Here is a 20,532-nt window from a genome sequence, read left to right on the forward strand (position 1 = left end):
AGTTTTTCTTTTTTTGACAATTTCAGGATCTCTTTGCGTGATTATGTACGATAGCAATAGGTGTTCGATATACATGTGTTATATATGCTGCTCAAGCAATTAAGTTGTCGATTCTTAAGATTTATAGACGTCAACATGAGGGATTTGGGTTGATCCTCCAACCCTATCACCCCCCACCCACCCCCAATCAAAAAACCCTCCTAAAAAGTCGAAACAACAATGACGACCACACAAGCGGTTATGTTTACGTTACTTTCCCATTTTTAAAAATGAAATTTGATCACGACTTGTTGTTCATGTTGTGTTATACCATATATCATTTACAAAAATATGATATAACAAGAAAAGCTGTCAATGTGACAGCAAACCGGGTCTTCTTTTGTGTGAACAGTATCCATAATCCATTTGCCAACCCTGAATATTGATAAACGCTACCTATCAACAGAAATGATGTTCTCTATTTGCAATATTATGCGAGAATATGACTAAGTTCAACAATTGATATTTTTTCAATAAATTATCAAAAATCAAAATCCAAGTAATATGCACATCTCTGATATTTGCACAATTGTTCTGAAAAACAATAACTTCCCATCATGAAAACTGTAGGATGAGTTTCCCGTACAGTAGGGGTACCCTTTTGGCAGCCGCTCGACCGCTCGCCCGCCCGCCCGCCTGCTATTTTCACCATTTCAAAAACCGGATTTTTTGCTGTGGAAAACTGTTGAGAACTAACAGTTCAGTAGCTCTTAGGAGAAATTCGGGTTGCCATGCAATATCCACAACAGGTCAACCCTAATTTTCATACTCAAGCCAATGTTTTCATATACGCTAATGGCTGGATACGGATTAAAAATGGAAGACAAGGATGAACACAAACTATACCTTTCAGTTTAATAAGAATAAACTGTTCTTATTCCTGTAAAATTACAACATAGATTCCTTAATAAACGTGCGAAATTGAGAATACAAACGTTCGCGAGATCTTGGTGATGCTGGTTGTTGATGTACCAGAAGTACACCCGTTACAGCTTACATCTTGCATGGCACCAGTTTCATTCACTTTCAGACTAGGATATTTTCATATACGAGAATTGTTAAAAAAGTTCTAGGACAAGTTCGATTGTAAGGGGACTATTCGCATGATCCCAGAGAAACCTTTTAGATTTAATATTGACATATTTTCTAAAAAAAAGTATGTAAAGATTTTATTTTTTTTAAATTCACAATAAAAAATATACAGCTTAACTATTTTAATAAGTTAGGCTTCACGGAGCATGTCCGTTTTTATTTTATTTTTTATATTTTGTACGCATTTTTCCTTATTAAGATGTACATTTCAAGCGCATAAAAATAAACGATATTTTATATAACATCACAATAACGTATGAAGGTCATTTTGTGAAAGTTTCAATTGAATTGAAGAATGTTTGACCGCTTCGCCGAATATGGACGACCAACGCTAGAAAATAAGTTAACGTTGATGGACATCTTGTAGCTCATGGCCGTCATTAAAGTTTGTGTGCACGCAGAAAAATCTCCGATCGCGATGGAGGCCAAAAGGTTCTTAGATGCTGCTATTTTATAGGACAAAAGTTTACTATTGGAACCACAGAGGTTTAAAGATGGAAAAACTGATATCATATTGAGCTCTTTCAGCACCCCAACCACCATACAGCCCGTATCTTGCACCCATATATATATATATATATATATATATATATATATATATATATATATATATATATATATATATATATAAAGCACTAAAAATAACCAACGACACGAACAATAAAATAAAATATTGTCAAATTTTCAAAAATATTGTCAAATTATTGCTTTTTTATATCTCATCTTATAACCGTGTATCTTTTGATCCGACACTTTAGATAACGAGTGTTGTTGGTTTGCTAGAGCTTCTTTTTTATATATATATATATATATATATATATATATATATATATATATATATATATATATATATATATATATATATATATATATATATATATATATATATACATATATATATATATATATATGCATGCTCTTTTTCTGTATCGAAAGTCGAAACTGCGTGGATAGAAATTTTTCGGACCTAAACGATCTACGAAGTGCCACAAAAGACATAATACAGAAACTTGACTATTAATGGTATGAACGTGCAATTTATATATGGGTTAAAGGGACTTGGACACGATTTGAGTTCAAAAATTTTATTTTTATTTTTTATGTATAAAATGGTTAACTGGTGCATTCTAAATAATTGACCAAAATATTGAATGTTAAAGTCAAGTTACAAGCGAGATACAGAGGTAAGAATTGGTTGTTATGTAAACAAAGCTCGAGTCTTATAGTTGTTTACAAAAATGTAATGTAGAGTATTACCATTTTGTAGACAAATGACATGCAAAAAACAATTTAAATTAATTCAATATCTTCATAAATACTATTTTCAACAAAAGAAAGATACACTTGATTGAAACTTACACCAATACAACACATTCGTAAAAAATGACATTTTCGAGCTTTGTTTACAATACAAAGAATTATAATCTCTGTATCTTGCTTATAACTTGATATTTGACTTTCAAATTTTGACATAGCATTGTAAACTTCTATATTTATCAGTATAAACATTGAAAATGGGAAAATAAAATTTGAAAATTTTTAAGTCAAATCGTGTCCAAGTCCCTTTAATGCCATCAAAAGAGTGTGGCACTAAAAAGGTGTTTACTTTGAAAAAAAAAGTGTCCCGATTGCCTTTCAGTAGTTTGACGTCATCTGACAAAATATGAAATGGTGCTCCGTATAAATCTAATTAATGCAAAGTAAAAATCGCTGTATCTTTTGAAAAAAAAAGTTAAAATCATATGATTTTTGCCTACTTATTTTGAATTGGTAGCTATTTAATAAAACATACGTCATCCTATAAAGTACACAGTAATTTTGTCGCAAATCACTTTGTTCGCAAACTTTTTTAACAACCCTCGTATTATTTCATCCATTTGAAGACCTGACGCTTTTGAACAACGATTCTTCGCTGAAGTAAAACACCTAGACCACTGCGCCGATCGATACATATTGTAGAATAACAAACGGATAAAAAATCTCAATAACTGATACACTGTCAAAAAGCATAGCAAACTGAAAGGGATAACAAGAAAACTATTATGACAAAATAACAAAAAGACTGAGCAGACGAGGAACAATATTTTATGGGCATTGTATTGTGTGGTATAGACAAGTCAGATTAGAAATCCACGCAGTTTTATTTGCTAAAGAAAATAACAGAGACATGCATTTGCTTAAATTCTCCTCCAACTTTTGCTTGTAGTGAAAAACGTTGAGGCTTTGAGACACTTAGAGTGCTCATCTAATGGAAATAAAACAGAATCGGATGTAACATTACGCTCTTCATAAATGATGATTGAAACGTGAGCACTAATGTCAGGAAGCAGTGTTTTTCTAAACTTAAACTTACATCAGATATTTAGCGAATGTTTAAGTATCTAGATAAAGCACTATACGAAATAATCATGAGTGACAAAATACACATCAATAGATTAATAGATTAGTATCAGACCACACAATTGAAAAGCAAATTAGTGTGAGGTGTTTTTGGTTTGGCCTCAAGTAATCTAAATACCATCTCATCCTGCAGATCTATCAAGATTTCTTCGCTCAAGCTTATGTCCTCGACCAATATTCTTTTAGACGATCTAGAAGGTTTTTTGTTTCTATGGATTTTGTTGTGTTTTGTGTTAATCCGGGAACTGACAAAGGGCTTGGTGGGAGAGGATCGCTCCGGAGAGTAGTGCGGGTAGTCAGGCAGAGTGATCGCTACACTACCCAGCTTAATCTGAAAGAGAGAGAGAGCCACAGGAGGAAGAAAACTAAGAAAAAGCGGGAAAAATAACGGTATTCAACATAAAATGATGACGAGAGAGAGAGAGAGAAAGAGAGAGAGAGAGAGAGAGAGAGAGAGAGAGAGAGAGATTTAAAAAAATGTTTAACCCTTGAAAATGTTTCTTTCAATGTTTTTATATGTTTAAAGCAAAATCGCATCTGGAGCTCTTCGATTGATACAAAAAGTAAAACAAAAAGCAAATATCAAAGAAAAAAAGATGCTGAAGAAAAATCCATTTTTCAATAACTTCTATTAGTTTAACTTTCGTTTTGTTAGTAATAAAATTTTTATTATGCTTCATATTCGTGGAACAGATTTTCACCAACATTACAACACGAACCAACTGTTATACCAGTAATATAAATATCAAGCCACGCTTTCTCTCCTTTTCCAGATTACCTAAAATGACCAGAAACGATCAAGTGCCCTTCATTTGTGTTTTTTCCTCAGAACAATAAAAGTAATCAACCATTATCAGATAGTTCTGATAACAACAATAAATCACATTTTCACCCAGACTCAAACAGCAATTTCCTGACTCTCGTTAGATGGACAGAGACAAACTGACAGACAGACAGACAGACGTCCTGCAGACGTTTACAATCAAGCAATGGAGCCAGACAAATTTCGCTCTATATATGGCAACAGTCACCTGTAGCCAAGGGCGTACGTCTGGAAACTCGTCCAACACATACCGATCTCCCATGAGACAGAGAACAATTAAGGTGGTTCTCTGTTTCTATGAGATTAGGATCGGATCGAACGCGCGAACATAATCTTCATTATAAGGTTCTCCCCAAAATCAGTTTATCACACACTACAATATTACGGTTATCAAAATTAAAAAGTATAAGTATAATACGAACAACAGAAAACACCAATGTTATATCATTGATACTCATATTTATATATGTTAATATTAATGGGAAGCTGTCTTTTCACATATCGCACAACAGATTGAGCATTGCACAATATCTCGTTGCTATGGAAATGATGGGGTACTTGAATGACCAAGTTTCTTTTGGAGAATACAGCTTTGCTTATGCGAAAAAAATGAGACAAGTGTGTACAATTCTTGATTCTCATTATATAAATTTTACTATATACATTGATTTTATAACTACTGATACCAGATTTTAAACATAATCTCCAAAATGTGGGAAAATCAAATCAAATTGGTTCGTTTATTATAGTTAATTTGGTAATGAAGATGATGCAAATGTTTTTGAATAAAATTCATTTTAAAATACTACTCTGAATACCTTCATCTGAACACTGGTAGTTTGCGTTTCGACTGCATTATTTGATGTTGTTGATACTTCTTTTTCTCTACAATCTTTTCGTTTTTGTTTTCCGGGTGAAATTGGGCGGGAAATTGACGTCACTTCTGAACTGTCGGTTTTTATAATGTGAGTATGAATAGTAGCACTGTACGAACCGCGGGGTGAATTCGATTCGTCCGAGTCTCGACAGTATACAACACCTGTTTGGTTTACATGAATGCTAGGTGTACATCCCATCCCGACTGCCACACCAAACGCTTCCAGAAATTCCAACAGGCGAAAACAATATTGAATTCAGTATAAAGTTTTGTCGCCACTCTTGGAAAAACTTAAACATTTCTGGACAGCTTATCACATTTCACATTTTCGTGAAAACACGGAAGTAAATGGAAATTCCGCCTAGCGTGATACCGCTGGTTTTTTTTCTGAACAAACCGACTCACTATTGCGACATCCAAAGATATGACAACACGTATGACAAAACCTCTCCCTCTGTCCACAGAACAGATACTTCCAATCGATCACAAGTCAAGTAGTGTCACACCATTCGACACATGTGCGAAAAATCCTGACTTTCACTTGCAAAGAGATCTAGTGTAAAGTGATGCTTTTATTTGAAAAAAAAACTGTCCCTATTAAACCCACTAGTATGACAACCTACGAAGACTCAGTGCTGACAATCCCGACTGATAAATATTTATTGGTAAACTCTCTAAATTTGATAATGGCCGGCACGAGTTCTTCTGGATCGATTTACCGATAGGCTTGCTTAGTTAAGCGAATGTTATCTTCTGTGGTAGTTACATCATTCAAATTAAGTGCTTCCGCAGTTTTTCTTCGCATTTTCATTTAGGCTGTAAAAAGGTGAAAACCTCTCTTTAAATTAATGCTTGTTTTGAAAAAAAAAACCGACTAACATTTTCGTCTTCCAGTTCTGCAACATCCGCGGCTCGCGGCTTGTGCCAGCTAGTGTTAAGGATGAGGGTGTCTCGGCGTGGTGCTCCATTGACGTCATCAATACTAGCGTTTCCGTGATGACAGATGAGCAAGGTGACAGTTTGTTGAGTTTCTTCACAGGTAGCGCTTACAGTCAAACAATTCTGTAATATTTATCGCCAAATCAATAATTTTCCGTATCTGCAGAAATCTTTGAAAAACCATCCATTTACCATTTTCATTTAATATTCAACAAAATTATTTAACTCTGCGAAAAAAATGCACCAATTTAATTATTTGATTTTTGAAAAAAAAATTGTAAGGACCGGATCGCCTACCAAATTAGTACCAAAGACGCATATATTCAAGCACGGGTGCTCCAATAATTATACAACTTAAGATGAGTAATCATCCGTATCTTGGTCTCATTTTGTACAAAATGTACATCGAACCGATTATTTATCCTTTTTGCGATTGTTTTGGTTTGGTTTGAACATACCGGGTATCTTAATGTCAAGAAGGTTCCTTAAACTTAGAACGCCCTCTCCTATAAAGTTTTAACAAAACAACATCTAAACACAGTATAGATATATTGTTAATAATAGCACTAAATTTTGAAGTAATTAAAACAAGGAAGATATGCATGTATAACTCTAAAATATACTTGTTTGATCTTATTGGTTTTTCAAACGCGTTGATTAAAGTTTCTATTCTGTTTATCAAAAACTCTGCCAAAACTCTTAGTCTCTGGTAATGGTGAACATTCAAAACTGCACGATAGTTTATTTTACCCGAAGAACATGATATACTTACATCTTCCATTGTATTTGTATGTGATAACACTACGAACTGATTTTGTATTGTATAGTCCAATACATCATTGACTATCTTAATATTTATTCGTACATTTACTGACTTGTCTTTAAATATAAGTAATAAGGAATAATTCTTTGAATATTATGGTGTGATCAAATAATCTGTCATAAAGCCAGGGGTGTGCAATTACAAAATTTGGCCACTAGCCCAGGGGCTAGTGGGAGTACCAAAGTTACTAGCCCAAGATTCAAAGTTACTAGCCAGACTATTTCGGACATTTCATTTTATAAGAAACCCTAAATTTTATGTACATAATGTTTTCTCCTGTATGATACTAGTATATAATTATTAATATACGAAATATTTATTACTTGCATGTTTTCTGTGGTAGACTAGTTCAAAAATATTCAACTTCATTGATCTCTCACATTTTAGTTACAAAATTGGTTTGGGTACCGTTTATATAATAAAACCCATACATAACATTGTGAATGTGAACAGACTCTATAAAATCACTGCAACTATCTATGTGTGCATGCATTTTATCCTGTTTAATTTCCAGGTACAAAATACAACTATGCAATTAATTACGTAATGGTAAATTTTAATTAAAAATAATGGAAAATGCACAAATAATAATATGCAAAATATGATTTTTTTTTAATTCACCAAGCAGGTCACTTTAAAATGTGTTCATGAGAATAGTTAGTGCAGAAATTTATAATATCTCTGTAATGCGTCTCTCTCTCTCTCTCTCTCTCTCTCTCTCTCTCTCTCTCTCTCTCTAACTCTCTCTCTGTAAAAAAAATTATATTAAAAAAAGCCAATGAATACATATTAAAGGAAAAGGAATCATTTTACAGTGATGTCACTTGAAACAACTGCACAGGTAACTACGGAAGCCATGTGCAGTAAGGCGTGACTATCTCGTCTAGCCACTGGTCAGGTCAACACTGTCGGTAAAACTTCAAAGTGTGAAACTTACAGCAGAGTGTTTTTTCTCAGAAGAATGTAGCACGAGAAAAAAATGCTTAAGAAATTTTTAGGCTATCATGACTTAAAAGGAGCAGATATTATGCCTCTGTGATAACAATGACGATACACTTTTCCTACTAGGACACTGCAAATTTACCGGCATATTTTGCCACCTCTGGTTATGATTTACTAGCCCGACGGGCTACCACAGTTAATGTTTTTGCTAGCCCGACCTCTAAAATCGGTAGCCCCGGGCGTCGGGCGATGGTAATTGCACACCCCTGATAAAGCCCATCGGGATTTATAGGGTTTGATTACCCCGACCGTATTTGATCACCTCATAATACTCAATGAATGATTCCTTTGTCCTAAAATCATTATTTTAGTCTGTCCCAAGAATATTATTCAGCACATTTGAACGACTTTTTAAAAAAAAAAATACACATACCTGTGAAAGAAGTGAAATTGAAATAGTTGAAAGGGATAATTTTCAAGATAATTTTATTGACACATTATCATCTTTCACTCGGAAAAGTTCACAGGAACGAAAACAGATTCCTTACGGAGATTTATGGGGAACGTTTACATCGTTTCTCCATTCGGAATACACTCGGAATACATCGCGCAATTTTTCAACGTTATTATCCGGGCTTGCTGCTATTAAAAATCCTATTCTCTTTTGAGAAGTGGACAGGCATAGCCTACATCCACTTCTCTTCGCAAGCCCTCATGTTTTGATTCTGGAAAACGTGTAAATGTCGGAACCAAAGACGGTTTACACTTCGAGCCATGTTTTGACTCCAGTTTCACTGAATTTTCGTAACAGACCTAATATTTCTACATTTTAAACATAAATTCATCCATATATCACAAAAAATCACCACTAACCCGCTGTCAAATCATTTTCGCAACTTCTACATCCCGGGTTTAAATTTTGTGTATCACATTGTTTATCTAGGTCAGCGCAGATTAAATGTTTATGTTTCGGATAAAATTGGAAACCTATTTAAGACAATAATGTCAAAAACGTAACTGAATCAACTTAATCTTACAACATACAAACAAATATTGAGTCAAATAATTACAAAGTGGTATATCTTCCCTTTTTAACCATCTTCTATGGTGACAAAATTCGTTCTACATCCATTATTAACAATAAAACGAACATTGATTAATATAGCATACAAGAAAGATTAAAATAAAGACTTTTCATTGTTTTATGTGACAAAGTTACGTATTTTATCGTATGCATTTTGTTAACTTGTCTTAAATTGTAAAACCGTTCTATATGGCTCTGTAAATTTTAAGAAAAATACCTTAAATCTAAAGTCTACAATCTGAACACTATTTTCCGTTTTTTCCGACTCTAAAATTTCTACTTTTTAAACCACCTATAGCGAGTGATCTCATAATTTAAACCCGGAATGTAGAGGTTGAGAAAATGATTTGAAAGCGGGTTAGTGGTGATTTGTTTGTGATATATGGATGCATTTATGTTTAAAATATAGAAATAATAGGTCTGTTACGAAAATTCAGTGAAACTGGAGTCGAAACATGGCTCGAAGTGTAAACCGTCTTTGGTTCTGACATTTACACGTTTTCCAGAATCAAAATATGAGGGCTTGCGAAGAGAAGTGGATGTAGGCTATGCCTGTCCACTTCTCAAAAGAGAATATAAAAAATCCCCGTAGACATCACATTTTTTTAGCATTGTATTGAATGAAACCTGATAAGCTAACAGGACTGAGAAATCGTGGAAATTTGTCATACTTTTGAATGAACATCGTTTGAACCCTGAGGTATTTATAAATATCAATCAATTAAGCAAAATGTGCATCTTGCGACAGCGTTGTTTTTTTTTTATAACAAAGTGGTTCATCCAAAAAAATGTACTTTTAACTTTTTGTTATTCAAATTTCTTTACGATAAACAAAATCATATAAGGCGTGAAAACATGTTCTCATCCAGGCAAACTAAAAGAGGTTACTAAATGTTTAATATTACGGTCACTTGTAGTCTGTTAAAATAAAATATATTTGATCTATATCATCAAACCCCCTTACATAATTGGGTAAGGAGCTGTTCTGGCTTTGACATTGTTTCAAGATGATATGTGTACATGTACCAGGTCATTTTCAAGAACATGTCAAGGTCACTATAAGATTAAGATATTGCCTGGTTCATATTGTTCAAATCCTCGAAACTGAATTTTATTGAGTTTTTATTAATATTGATAAAACGACAGTATAGAAAAATTGACACCACCAACTATGCAACACACTGTTTAACAAAAACAGTAGAAACATAAATGATAAAAACATTATTTTTTGCCACGAGAAAAGCGATAGTTGTAGATAAACATTACATAAACTTTACGCGATTAAATGCATTTTTCCTACAACGTTCACTACTCTCGTAGCCACATAGATCATGATAACAATTGAAGATATCATTCTCGTAATTTGTCATCTTATAGAGAACAATATTTGATAGCTTTTGTACATGAGTCTGTTATTCTAGAATTGTTTGCTATGCTCTTATAATGAAACAGTTTGTCACACTTCAAGTTAAATCAATACAGCATTTGACGTCGTTGCTATGATAACCGTCGTCAGGTGAGCAACGCGCATTCATGAGCGCGTTATGATAACTTGTCTGTATCTTTACGATAGTCAACAACGGCGTCAAAATATTTATATCCTTTTATTTTTTTAAATTCATTTCTAACATAATTGATAGTTATTCATAAAGAAAGTTACAAGATGATCAAGTTCTAGAGAGTTTAAAAATAATTCGTCCGCTTATGAATATACGAATTCTCATAGCCATCTAACGAATTCTCATGGCCATCTTGAGCTACATAGTGAGCACGGACTTCACGCACTGCTTATGCTGACGTCAAACTTTAAAGGCGCGACAGTAACCATGGTTACCTTCACATATATGGAAGAATAGGCTGTTCTTTCTGTGTAACGTGCTGATTCACAATAATGAAAGTTATGTCTTAAAATAAATAGGTTAATGAAACAGATGTAACTTCTATTGAGTAGCCTTTTAGAAAATATATTTTCTTGCAAGAAACTCATTCTCTTTATTCCGTCCCCATTCTAGCAATCAAAGTAAGTCTTCCTGGAGCTAGCCTTTAATATACATATGATTTAATCCATATTCCATCACATTTTAATTTCGCTGGAGATTTTGTAGATATATTCTGACAAAATAGGTTTGAAGAGAGCTGTCATTACAAGGTTTTTCCGATAATAATAGGATCATATAGTGATTGGTAGTTTGATGAGAAAAAAAGTTTCAGGGGTGTTTCATATCGGCTATGAATGTATAATTAACAGAAATCACCCTTTATCTTCTAAACAACTTCAACCATAGATTAGTATTTGTCAGGATTTATGTGAACATTGCAACCAGATTCCAGAAAAAACTAATTGTGTTTTACTCTTTTCATTAATGTATGATTTGTTTGATACAAGAAACTCAAGTTTTTATTTTGCGATGTGGAAAATGGAGGCGGTCCCAATGCACAAGACTTGTTTATACTAAAAATGAAGGAACAACAAAGTCAGGCATCTCTTGTTACAGGTCTATGAGTAACGCATAATCAAATTTGACTCCATTTTCCATGTTCATTAGCAGTACTAGGTATTTTCTAGATCAATACAGGAGTTCATTCTGTCGGAATAAAAAATACAATGATAAAGATATCCATGAACACTGTATGCGCCAATTAGTGGCAGCTTCCATAAAGCAGAGAGAACATAGAATGGTTTTTATGACTGTTAAGTAAATTGCGCAAAGTGATGCTACTTTCGTTGGAATTCAGAAGTCCCGACGGGGTTCTCACCTATCGATTTTGGACCCTAAATGTTACAGTGTTTATGCACAATTAATGCCTTTGGTGTTTATGTCTTAGTGAACACCTCGACAAGTGTAACAAGGTCTATAATATCGGCGCTAAGATAAAGCAGTGCTTATCTGATGCCTCGTCACTTTCGATATTAATCCTCGCCGAGTTACCTCGACAGCTTCCGTGTAAAAAGTTTACAATCACAACTTATATACGGAAATGTGTCCTTTGGGACCAGTTATATAGAAAATTATCCCGGGATTTCAAACAACCAATCACTGTAAGCAAAAAAACATTGTAATGGCAGCCCCCACCTATTTTTTCCCCCAAATACCCACAAAAACTGTAATGAAATAAAGTGTAATCAAATATAGAGTAAAATCATATTTTTGAATTAAACAAGGCATCTTGCAGTAAAAGGCATGCTTTTGATTAGCTGCAGGTCTGTAGCTTCCGGTCTGAAAAATGAAAAAAAATTCGGATGGACGTCCTATCCGTATAGAATGTGTTTGGAAATATTAAGGGTTAATCAGTCCACTGGCGTCAGAGGCAAATTGAAAGTGGGGGGGGGGGGGGGGGGGGGCTAGACTAATCCTCAGAAATATTGAGAAAAAAGTAATTCCCAAAATCATGGAAATCCTAATCCGGGAGGGGGGGGGGGGGGGGGGGGTATACCTATACTTCCAAAAAAAAAACAAAAAAAAACTTACCCAATTTTTTTTTTTCCAAAATCATGAAATTCCTAATCCGGGGGGGGGGGGGGGGTAGTATGCTTCTGAATCCAACTTCTCAATCTTTCAGGGTAAATTTAGGAACAATAATCTTTCCTGCGAGAAAAAGTGGGGGGGGGGGGGGGGCTGAACCCTCTATCATGCTATGTTTCTAATGGTTAGGTATAACTTTGCAAAAAAAGTGGGGGGGGGGGGGGGGGGCTCAGCCCCACTAGCCCCCCCCCCCCCCCCCGGTTCCGACGCTTATGCAGTCCAAGACTAGCGCCGTAAATTGCAGGGGTTTTTTTTTGCTTTGAGAGGCACTGTAGCTCCTAGGTCGTCCATCCGAATTTTTTTTTCAGACCGGAAGCTACAGACCAGCAGCTAGCTTTTGAATGCAATAATGGAGGCGAAATAACAAAATTAGTTTCTCAGAAAAAGAGATCACATTTTCTAAACGAATACTAACAAATTATGGATATCAAAATTAAACTTTTTAACGATTTTGGATTCCGACAAACGCCCTTTGACATTGAAGTTTACCTACATAAATTGTTGTATTCCTTGTTTTTTAACGAGGCATGACGTTTTCAAAATATGGTCATTTACTCGTTGTAGTTTTCTGTCTTACTTGTTCTTACTGTATTATTAATGTTAATCCAAATATACATTTGTAGAACCACGTGACCAATTTTAGGCGGAGTAATGATAGTACATGTATATATACATATAGCTGCAATAATGTAGCCCTCTCCCGATTTTTTTTTTTTTTTTTTTTTGGGAGAGGGCTACAACTCCATAGGATCTCCGTAATGGTGCAAGTGCGGGAGTGATTCACTCCCGCAACGATTTCGTCTCAAATCGTTTATAAATGACAATAACATTTGCATTTCTTACCTGAACTCAAACGTTGTAGATGTCTATGGCATAAATTAATCCAAAAATATCAAGTATAGTCCATATATCGGTTACTTTTCGTGTATGTCAACAACGAAAGTTGAATTTGTCCGCCATGTCTACTGACCTTGACCGGTTTTATTTTGGGACAGCCAATGAGAATTCAGGAGCGGATCTTGAACTGAATATAGGAATTCCCCTATTATAAACATAATTAACGCGGTAAATATGAATTTTCCATTATATACCATTTCCTTAAATGATGTTTTAGTGTTATAACGAGGTAAGATCAATTATTTACACTGACATTCACTTTATCAAGCCCATCAAAACTCCAAGCGTACATCCCATATAGTCATGGCTGCTGAAAAAGACGACTGGTAAACATGCTGATGTGTTTTATCTGGTTTTGATTTATATACGATTAATTTGTTTAACCTGAATTAAAAAATCATTTTATCTCAAGGAAGACAAATATAAAATCGATCTTTTCAGACCGAAGTCAGCCGCATTAAAAACTTAATTTTGCACCATTACGGAGATCCTGTGGAATTGTAGCCCTCTCCAGTAAACATCAGATATAAAAAATCGGAGAGGGCTACATTATTGCAGCTAATATACATACAATACATACCCTGCGTAAGTATGATTCAGACTTTATTTGAAGTCTTCCGATTATTTTCTTGAGCTAAACTTGTATTCTGTTTTAAATGGGCCCCTTTCTAGTCTAGTACTACAAGTCAATACCAGAACATTTAGATACTTTTAAACAATGTACGCAATATTAGGTATTTGATAAGCGTTGTCACTGTAAATTAACCTATACATGTATCTTTATTTTTAAAGTTTTTTTTTAAAGTTGGGATAAACATATACTCCTTGTATTCCGAACGGTAGTTAATATTATTTGCTTTCCTTCTGTTTTAGGAAAAATCCTTAAAGGGACTTGGACACGATTTTAGATCAAAATTTAATTTCTTATTTCTCAAAATGGTTTACTTGCACATTTTGAATGATTGACCAAAATTTGAATGTTATAATTTAAGTTATAAGTGAGTTAGAGGGATAAGAATTCGTCGTTATGTAAACATAGATCGAGTCTTGTATTTGTTTACAAATAATGTAAAGTATGAAATTACCATTTCTTTGACAAAATTACTAGTAAGAAAAAGGCCAACTTGTACAATGTGTTTTAAAAATATATTATCAATAGAAGAAAGCAACATTTGACTGAAACTTATACAAATAAAACACATGTAAACAATAACAAGGCTCGAGCTTTGTTTACAAAACAAAGAATTCCAAACTCTGTATCTTACGTATACACACGCATATAAAAGTGAAAACTTGAATACAATAATCTACATAGAAACTGGCTAATTATTATGGTCATAACTGAGGCCTTGAGAATAATTGTATTTTCCCGCGTTTCGTCAGTGTAGCGGGAAAATGTTGTATTCACGGTAGTCATGTTTTACTAATCGTTTGGTCCGGTATTGACCAATGGGCGGCAAGGTAAGTAAATAACTTTTTTGTACTCGCTTGTACTCGATAGAGCAAATTTTTTGTTTAAAGAAAATATTTCTTTGTCGGAGAAGTTGTTTTTCCCATGTTATTATTTAGGGAATAGAATAATTTAAAATTATATGTAATATGTGAGGTCCTTCACAACCTTCTTGCATCGTTTAGCGTTGGCAATGGATACAGGTTTCCTAAAAAAAATTCACGATTTTACATCGTTTTTATTTCTAGGTTTTTCCTGGCTGGCTTTGATGTTTTTTATATAAAAGGAATGTCATTTTTTGGTTTCATAAAAGGAAAGCCGGTTTTTTTAATTTTTCATGAGGTTACTTATCAACGTTGAAAGGTGTTATATAACCTCATGAAAAGAATGTTACTCCAAATCCTGGCTTACCCTTTTCCTTAAGACATTCTTTAAAGGGACTTGGGCATGATTTGATTTAAAATTTTCAAATTTTATTTTTCCATTTTCAATGTTTATACCGATAAATACAGAAGTTTATAATGCAATGTCAAAATCTGAAAGTCAAATATCAAGTTATAAGCAAGATAAAGAGTTCGTAATTCTTTGTTTGGTAAACAAAGCTCGAATATTGTCATTTTTAGCCGGAGTGCTGGCTGTAGGCAGACAAATCGCCAATGTTGCTACAAGTTGCTGTCCTTTAAAAAAGGACTACAATACGTGGACCATTTGCATGCGTTTCTTAAGATTATCAGAGATTCCACTGACTCTAGCCACCTGCTTTTAACCACTAAATTTGTACGTTGTATTACGTATACATGTATGTATAGCCCTGCCTTTTTATCTCAGAATTTAAAGGATTCATACTTCTGAAATAATTATGATCTATCTATGAATGAAGTTTGCATGTATAGTATCACGCATTTGGTGAATTCTACTATTTGCGCACACATTACGATTCGCACTACTTTGTTAACTATGCAGTGACAGCTTTGTGTAAATTTAAAATTTCATATTTTGATGCATTTTTCTTGAGATTTAAACTTTTATAGTGAAATAATCATTCAATCATACTTAAATGCTTAAAAAAATTTAATCGGGAAGTTCTCTACCCTCGCCTACTATAAATGTAAAGTTAAGTTACATGTGTATTCGGAAAACAACAAAACATTGCAAATTATGCTATTTGATGCATGTTGTAGTTTCGGCATAACATTAACTTATTTCATAATACTGATTGTTCATATCACATGCCAATCATTTCTTTAAAAGGAATACTTTGTTTCTGTACTGTTTACCGACAACTTCACAATTACAGCGCATTTGAACTTATGTGTGCATATGGCACGGAATCCCGATCCAGATTCAGATAAACGTGTGCTGGCCTGGTTCCCTGAGCTACCCATTACCCACAGGAACCAGACTAGCTCATGCGCAGGCTGAATTTTCCCCATAGCATCCAGTTTAACCTCGCTTATGTATTTTCTGCGTGGACCTCAGGGTCCACGCAATAAATAGCACAACTTCAAAAGTAAACAAAAAACCAAACAGCGTCAAGGTAAAGCTTCCGCTATACCTAATAGTTACACAAAGAGCCACGTTTTGTCAAAAGTCTTTTGTTTGTTTGTTTTTTAATTTTAAGAGAATTGTCTATCTTTTTTAGTTTTCTTATTAATTTCGTGTTTTAAAAACAAGACTATGCATTATGGACACATACAATTGAAGAAATGGGGATTGGATTTATAACGCGTGTTGCAAAATTCAAGGCAGCAACTGTTGAATTTTTTTCTGCTAGACAGACATATTTTTGTTTATAACCGCTTACAAAATTTGGTCGCTCTCTGACGCTTTGCCGACATTGAAAACATATGAGAGAGAGAGAGAGAGAGAGAGAGAGAGAGAGAGAGAGAGAGAGAGAGAGAGAGAGAGAGAGAGAGAGAGAGAGAGAGATTTTCAGTCTTTACTACACAATATGCATAAAGACACATCAAAAGAGTCCGGCTTTCAGTACTTCAGTACTTTGATTTACATACTAGTATGTATTGGTGTAAGTTTCAATCAAATGTATCTTTCTTTTGTTGAAAATAGTATTTATGAAGATATTGGATTAGTTTAAATTGTTTTTACATGTCATTTTGTCTACGAAATGGTAATTCTCTACATTACATTTTTGTAAACAACTATAAGATTCGAGCTTTGTTAACATAACAATAAATTCTTACCTCTGTATCTCGGTTGTAACTTGACTTTCACATTCATTATTTTGGTCAAACATTTAAAATGCACCGGTTAACCATTTCATACATAAAAAATAAAAATAATTTTTTTGATCTCAAATCATGTCCAAGTCGTTGAAAGGTGTTATATAAAAGTTTATATTACATATCACAGAAAATGAAAACATGTACCTGTAGCAAATGTTTGATAAAATTCGTATGGCGTCCAGCGTACACGGCTAGCTGTATGCAAGGTATTTATGTGTCGGTGTTATTTGTTAATAATGAGTATAATTAATACCTTCATATAAATTGATTCCATTTGTGTGACATTTTTTTTTTTTAATTTTGATTACGAACATGTATTATCAATTACTGAAGACCTTCTCATAATTATTTCCCATTTAATCAGAATCGTTCTCTGAATGTACAAAATTAAAGGAATATCCAACACAACTCAAAACAAACCCATGATTAAATTTTTAACGATTCAGTCCTAATTTGATTAACAGCGATTGGAAATTTCCTTCTTTGATTTATCGCTCACAATCGCAAATATTCTTTTAAAAAATTCAATTCGTTTCCAGAGATAATCCACATCGTGACCATGACAATACATAATGAAATCGTGAAATTTTATATCTAAATCATTACAATCTATTTGTTTCCTAGTTACCACAGCTGATCGTGTATTATTGTACACGAACACAGAAGAATAGTCGTTTTGCTTACTAGCTCAACTTTCAAAGAAAGATATTAGACAGTATTGTGAATAGGGGAAGAAATTTCAAATCAAATCATCTTTACAGGAACAAGATAGTTACTGAAACATATTCAAAACAATTTTTTTAAAATTGTAGTTTTTTTCCCCTTCATTTTCATTGTTTCGTTACGGTATTCGGATGTCTAAAGTCTGTCCCAAGATATTTATGTAGCACATTTGGCCGATTTTTAATAAAAATACACATACCTGCGAAAGAGGTGCAATTGAAATCGATGAATGGGGAAAATTTTTAAGGTATCCTCTTGACAAATTACATGTATCATTATTCACAGGACCGAAAACAGGTTTCTTACGGAGATTTATAATGAGGAATGTCTACATCTTTTCTCCATTTGGAAGTCACTCTGAATACCTCGCGCAATTTTTCAACGTTATCATCCGGGTCAACTGCAATACAAAATCCCCGTAGACATCACATTTTTTAGCTGTGGATTGAAACTAATTTTCATTTCATTGAATTTAAGCTAAAGGTGGCGTTTCAACGGAGAAATCTTGGAATTTTTATACTTTTGAATGAACATCATTTGAATCATGAGGTATTTATAAATATCGAGTGATCAAACAAAATGTGGATCTAGTTATAAGCAAGATAAAGCGCTCGCTATTTTTGTTTTGTAAACATGGCTCGACAGTGCATTTTTTAAAACATGGTTTGTGTATTTTTACAGCCTTCAATTAATTCTGATTTCTATCTGCGCGTCGTTAATTTAATTCAATTCTTTAGAATAAAGCTATGAGGATTATTTAAGTTGAGTCATGCAACCCATTGGGTCAAAGTGGATAAAAGTAAATTAAAAAAGAAAATCGTTCATCTAACTTGGTTCAGGCCAAATAAGTTAGACAAACTCACTTTTAATCTCACTTTTACAAAAGGGGTATACCATGCCAAGGCAAATAGATTCATATCAAAAGTAAGCTCAACTAGGTATTATTGTCCGGGGTCCGAGTTTTACATTGTTGGTCAGGTGAGCGATGCGGTCCATGGACATTATTGGGTTTTTTAAAATTCTTTTTAAAAGTATGAAGTGATTTCTAAGATGTGTCATCGGAGACGAGATGGAATTTGATAAAGACCAACTTGTTCCATGTCTGCGATATATACGTCATTACATGTATTGTTAAATTAATTCCAACATTAGCCTAGTCTTCTGACGCGTTATGAATCGATTTGCTGGCCAATGAGTGTATAGAGGGACATGTATATATCAGCAAACATTTAAAGGAGAAACTCTGTTTCAAAACATTTGCTGCTGGGAGATTAACTAAGTTGTATAATTAGTTTCTGCTAGTTGCAAACTACATGTAAGTCTTCTTTTGTTTGTTCTAAACTCAGATTTGTTCGATCAGTATTCTGGTGAAAGAGAATCCACACCGAACTACAACACACATCGAAATCCCAGAAAACATAAAACTATTAAATCTGTCTGTTCAATTGGAATCGTTGACCGATATTTTTGGTGATTGCTAATATCGTTGGAGTTAGTAGTTTTATTCACTTCGAAAAGCTCTTAGATGCTTATATTCACAATATGATTTACCAACAACGCCCTCTGTCGGATCAAACGCACTTTACATACTCAGTTCATTTAGAACATGACACAGTTTATTGGAAAACTAACACCTCCATGTAAGTAGATTAGTAACCCAATTCAAGATTATAAGGAAAGTAAAACTCATTCATATTCACAAGAACAAGCTGAAGACGAGAATTAATACACTTTCCGAGCCTAATTTTTGCAGAAAACCCCCACCCCGATCCATTCAAATCAAATACATGTACAGATGAAACCTTACATAGAATAGAAGAGAAGTAAGAGAAATGAAGAGTGAATAATGTAATTTTGCTACAGCACATTGGCCGATTTTGTTTGGATTTAAAAAAAACAATTATTAACTTAATAAGTCTGAGAAACAAAATTGTGTTGGACTTCGACATGAAGAGGTTAAATTTTGTGTCACCCAGATTATGTTACTGGGGATTACCATGAACTAGGTCACGGGCTACCAACCTTCTGTCTCTCCTCCTGAAGACGAGGCAGTTTGTACTGAGAGGACATTCTTCTGGACGTCATACAACCATGAACTCCTCACACCGCCATCCAGGAGAAATAAAGTATCCTATCAAGAAAACACCACTTCATTTCAACATTGAAAAAAGCCATGTAACCAGTGTTGTTGAAACGTGTACCTCAGTCTTAATAGCTAGACTTAACATTAATCAGTAAACGCATTGCTAGTCCCTTTACAGTAATGACTTTAAGATTAATTTTTTAGACCACTATTCAACGTAACCAGCATTTTAAATCTCTACTTTTAAAATGATTTTCAAGCGATCTGAGTGGAATAAAAGATGTTTAAAAACTTTAAAGGTTAGTTAAGTGTCAGTTTAAGCCGTAGATATCTATTACGTTCGAGATTTCCAATCTGTTTTTCCGTCCAAAAGGGTCAAAGATCTTGTCACGGCAGATTGTATTTTCTATCAATTCCATCGCAGCGTAACAAATGACGCAAGCGACTATCAATGACTGCAGTTCAAGGTGATTGATTTTTATCAAATACCGTCATATGGTTTCTTTCAAAATCGATCTACACTTAACATATATATTTGAAATCAATATCCGATAAAGGTAAAGAGAAAAGGGGGTGTGGTTGACTTTTTAAAT

The 20,532-nt window shown here is 34.0% G+C and overlaps 1 protein-coding gene across 6 annotated transcripts in view; it reads right to left on the bottom strand.

Moving 5' to 3' along the window:
• LOC128178381 (high affinity cAMP-specific and IBMX-insensitive 3',5'-cyclic phosphodiesterase 8B-like) overlaps positions 1–20,155 on the bottom strand; it is a 64,071-nt gene extending 43,916 nt beyond the window's left edge. Inside the window, exons 1-2 of one of the 6 annotated variants that reach the window (XM_052845501.1) lie at positions 19,879–20,155; positions 3,650–3,862 (exon numbers count right to left, since the gene is read on the bottom strand). In XM_052845501.1, the coding sequence (XP_052701461.1) occupies positions 3,650–3,862; positions 19,879–19,941 (276 nt within the window). In that variant the 5' untranslated portion in view covers positions 19,942–20,155. The other 5 variants (XM_052845503.1, XM_052845499.1, XM_052845500.1 and 2 more) reach the window with 5 other exon arrangements.
• Between the last annotated feature and the right edge of the window lie 377 nt (positions 20,156–20,532).

Source organism: Crassostrea angulata, chromosome 3 (assembly GCF_025612915.1).
Source record: "Crassostrea angulata isolate pt1a10 chromosome 3, ASM2561291v2, whole genome shotgun sequence".
Classification (NCBI taxonomy): Eukaryota; Metazoa; Mollusca; class Bivalvia; order Ostreida; family Ostreidae; genus Magallana; species Magallana angulata.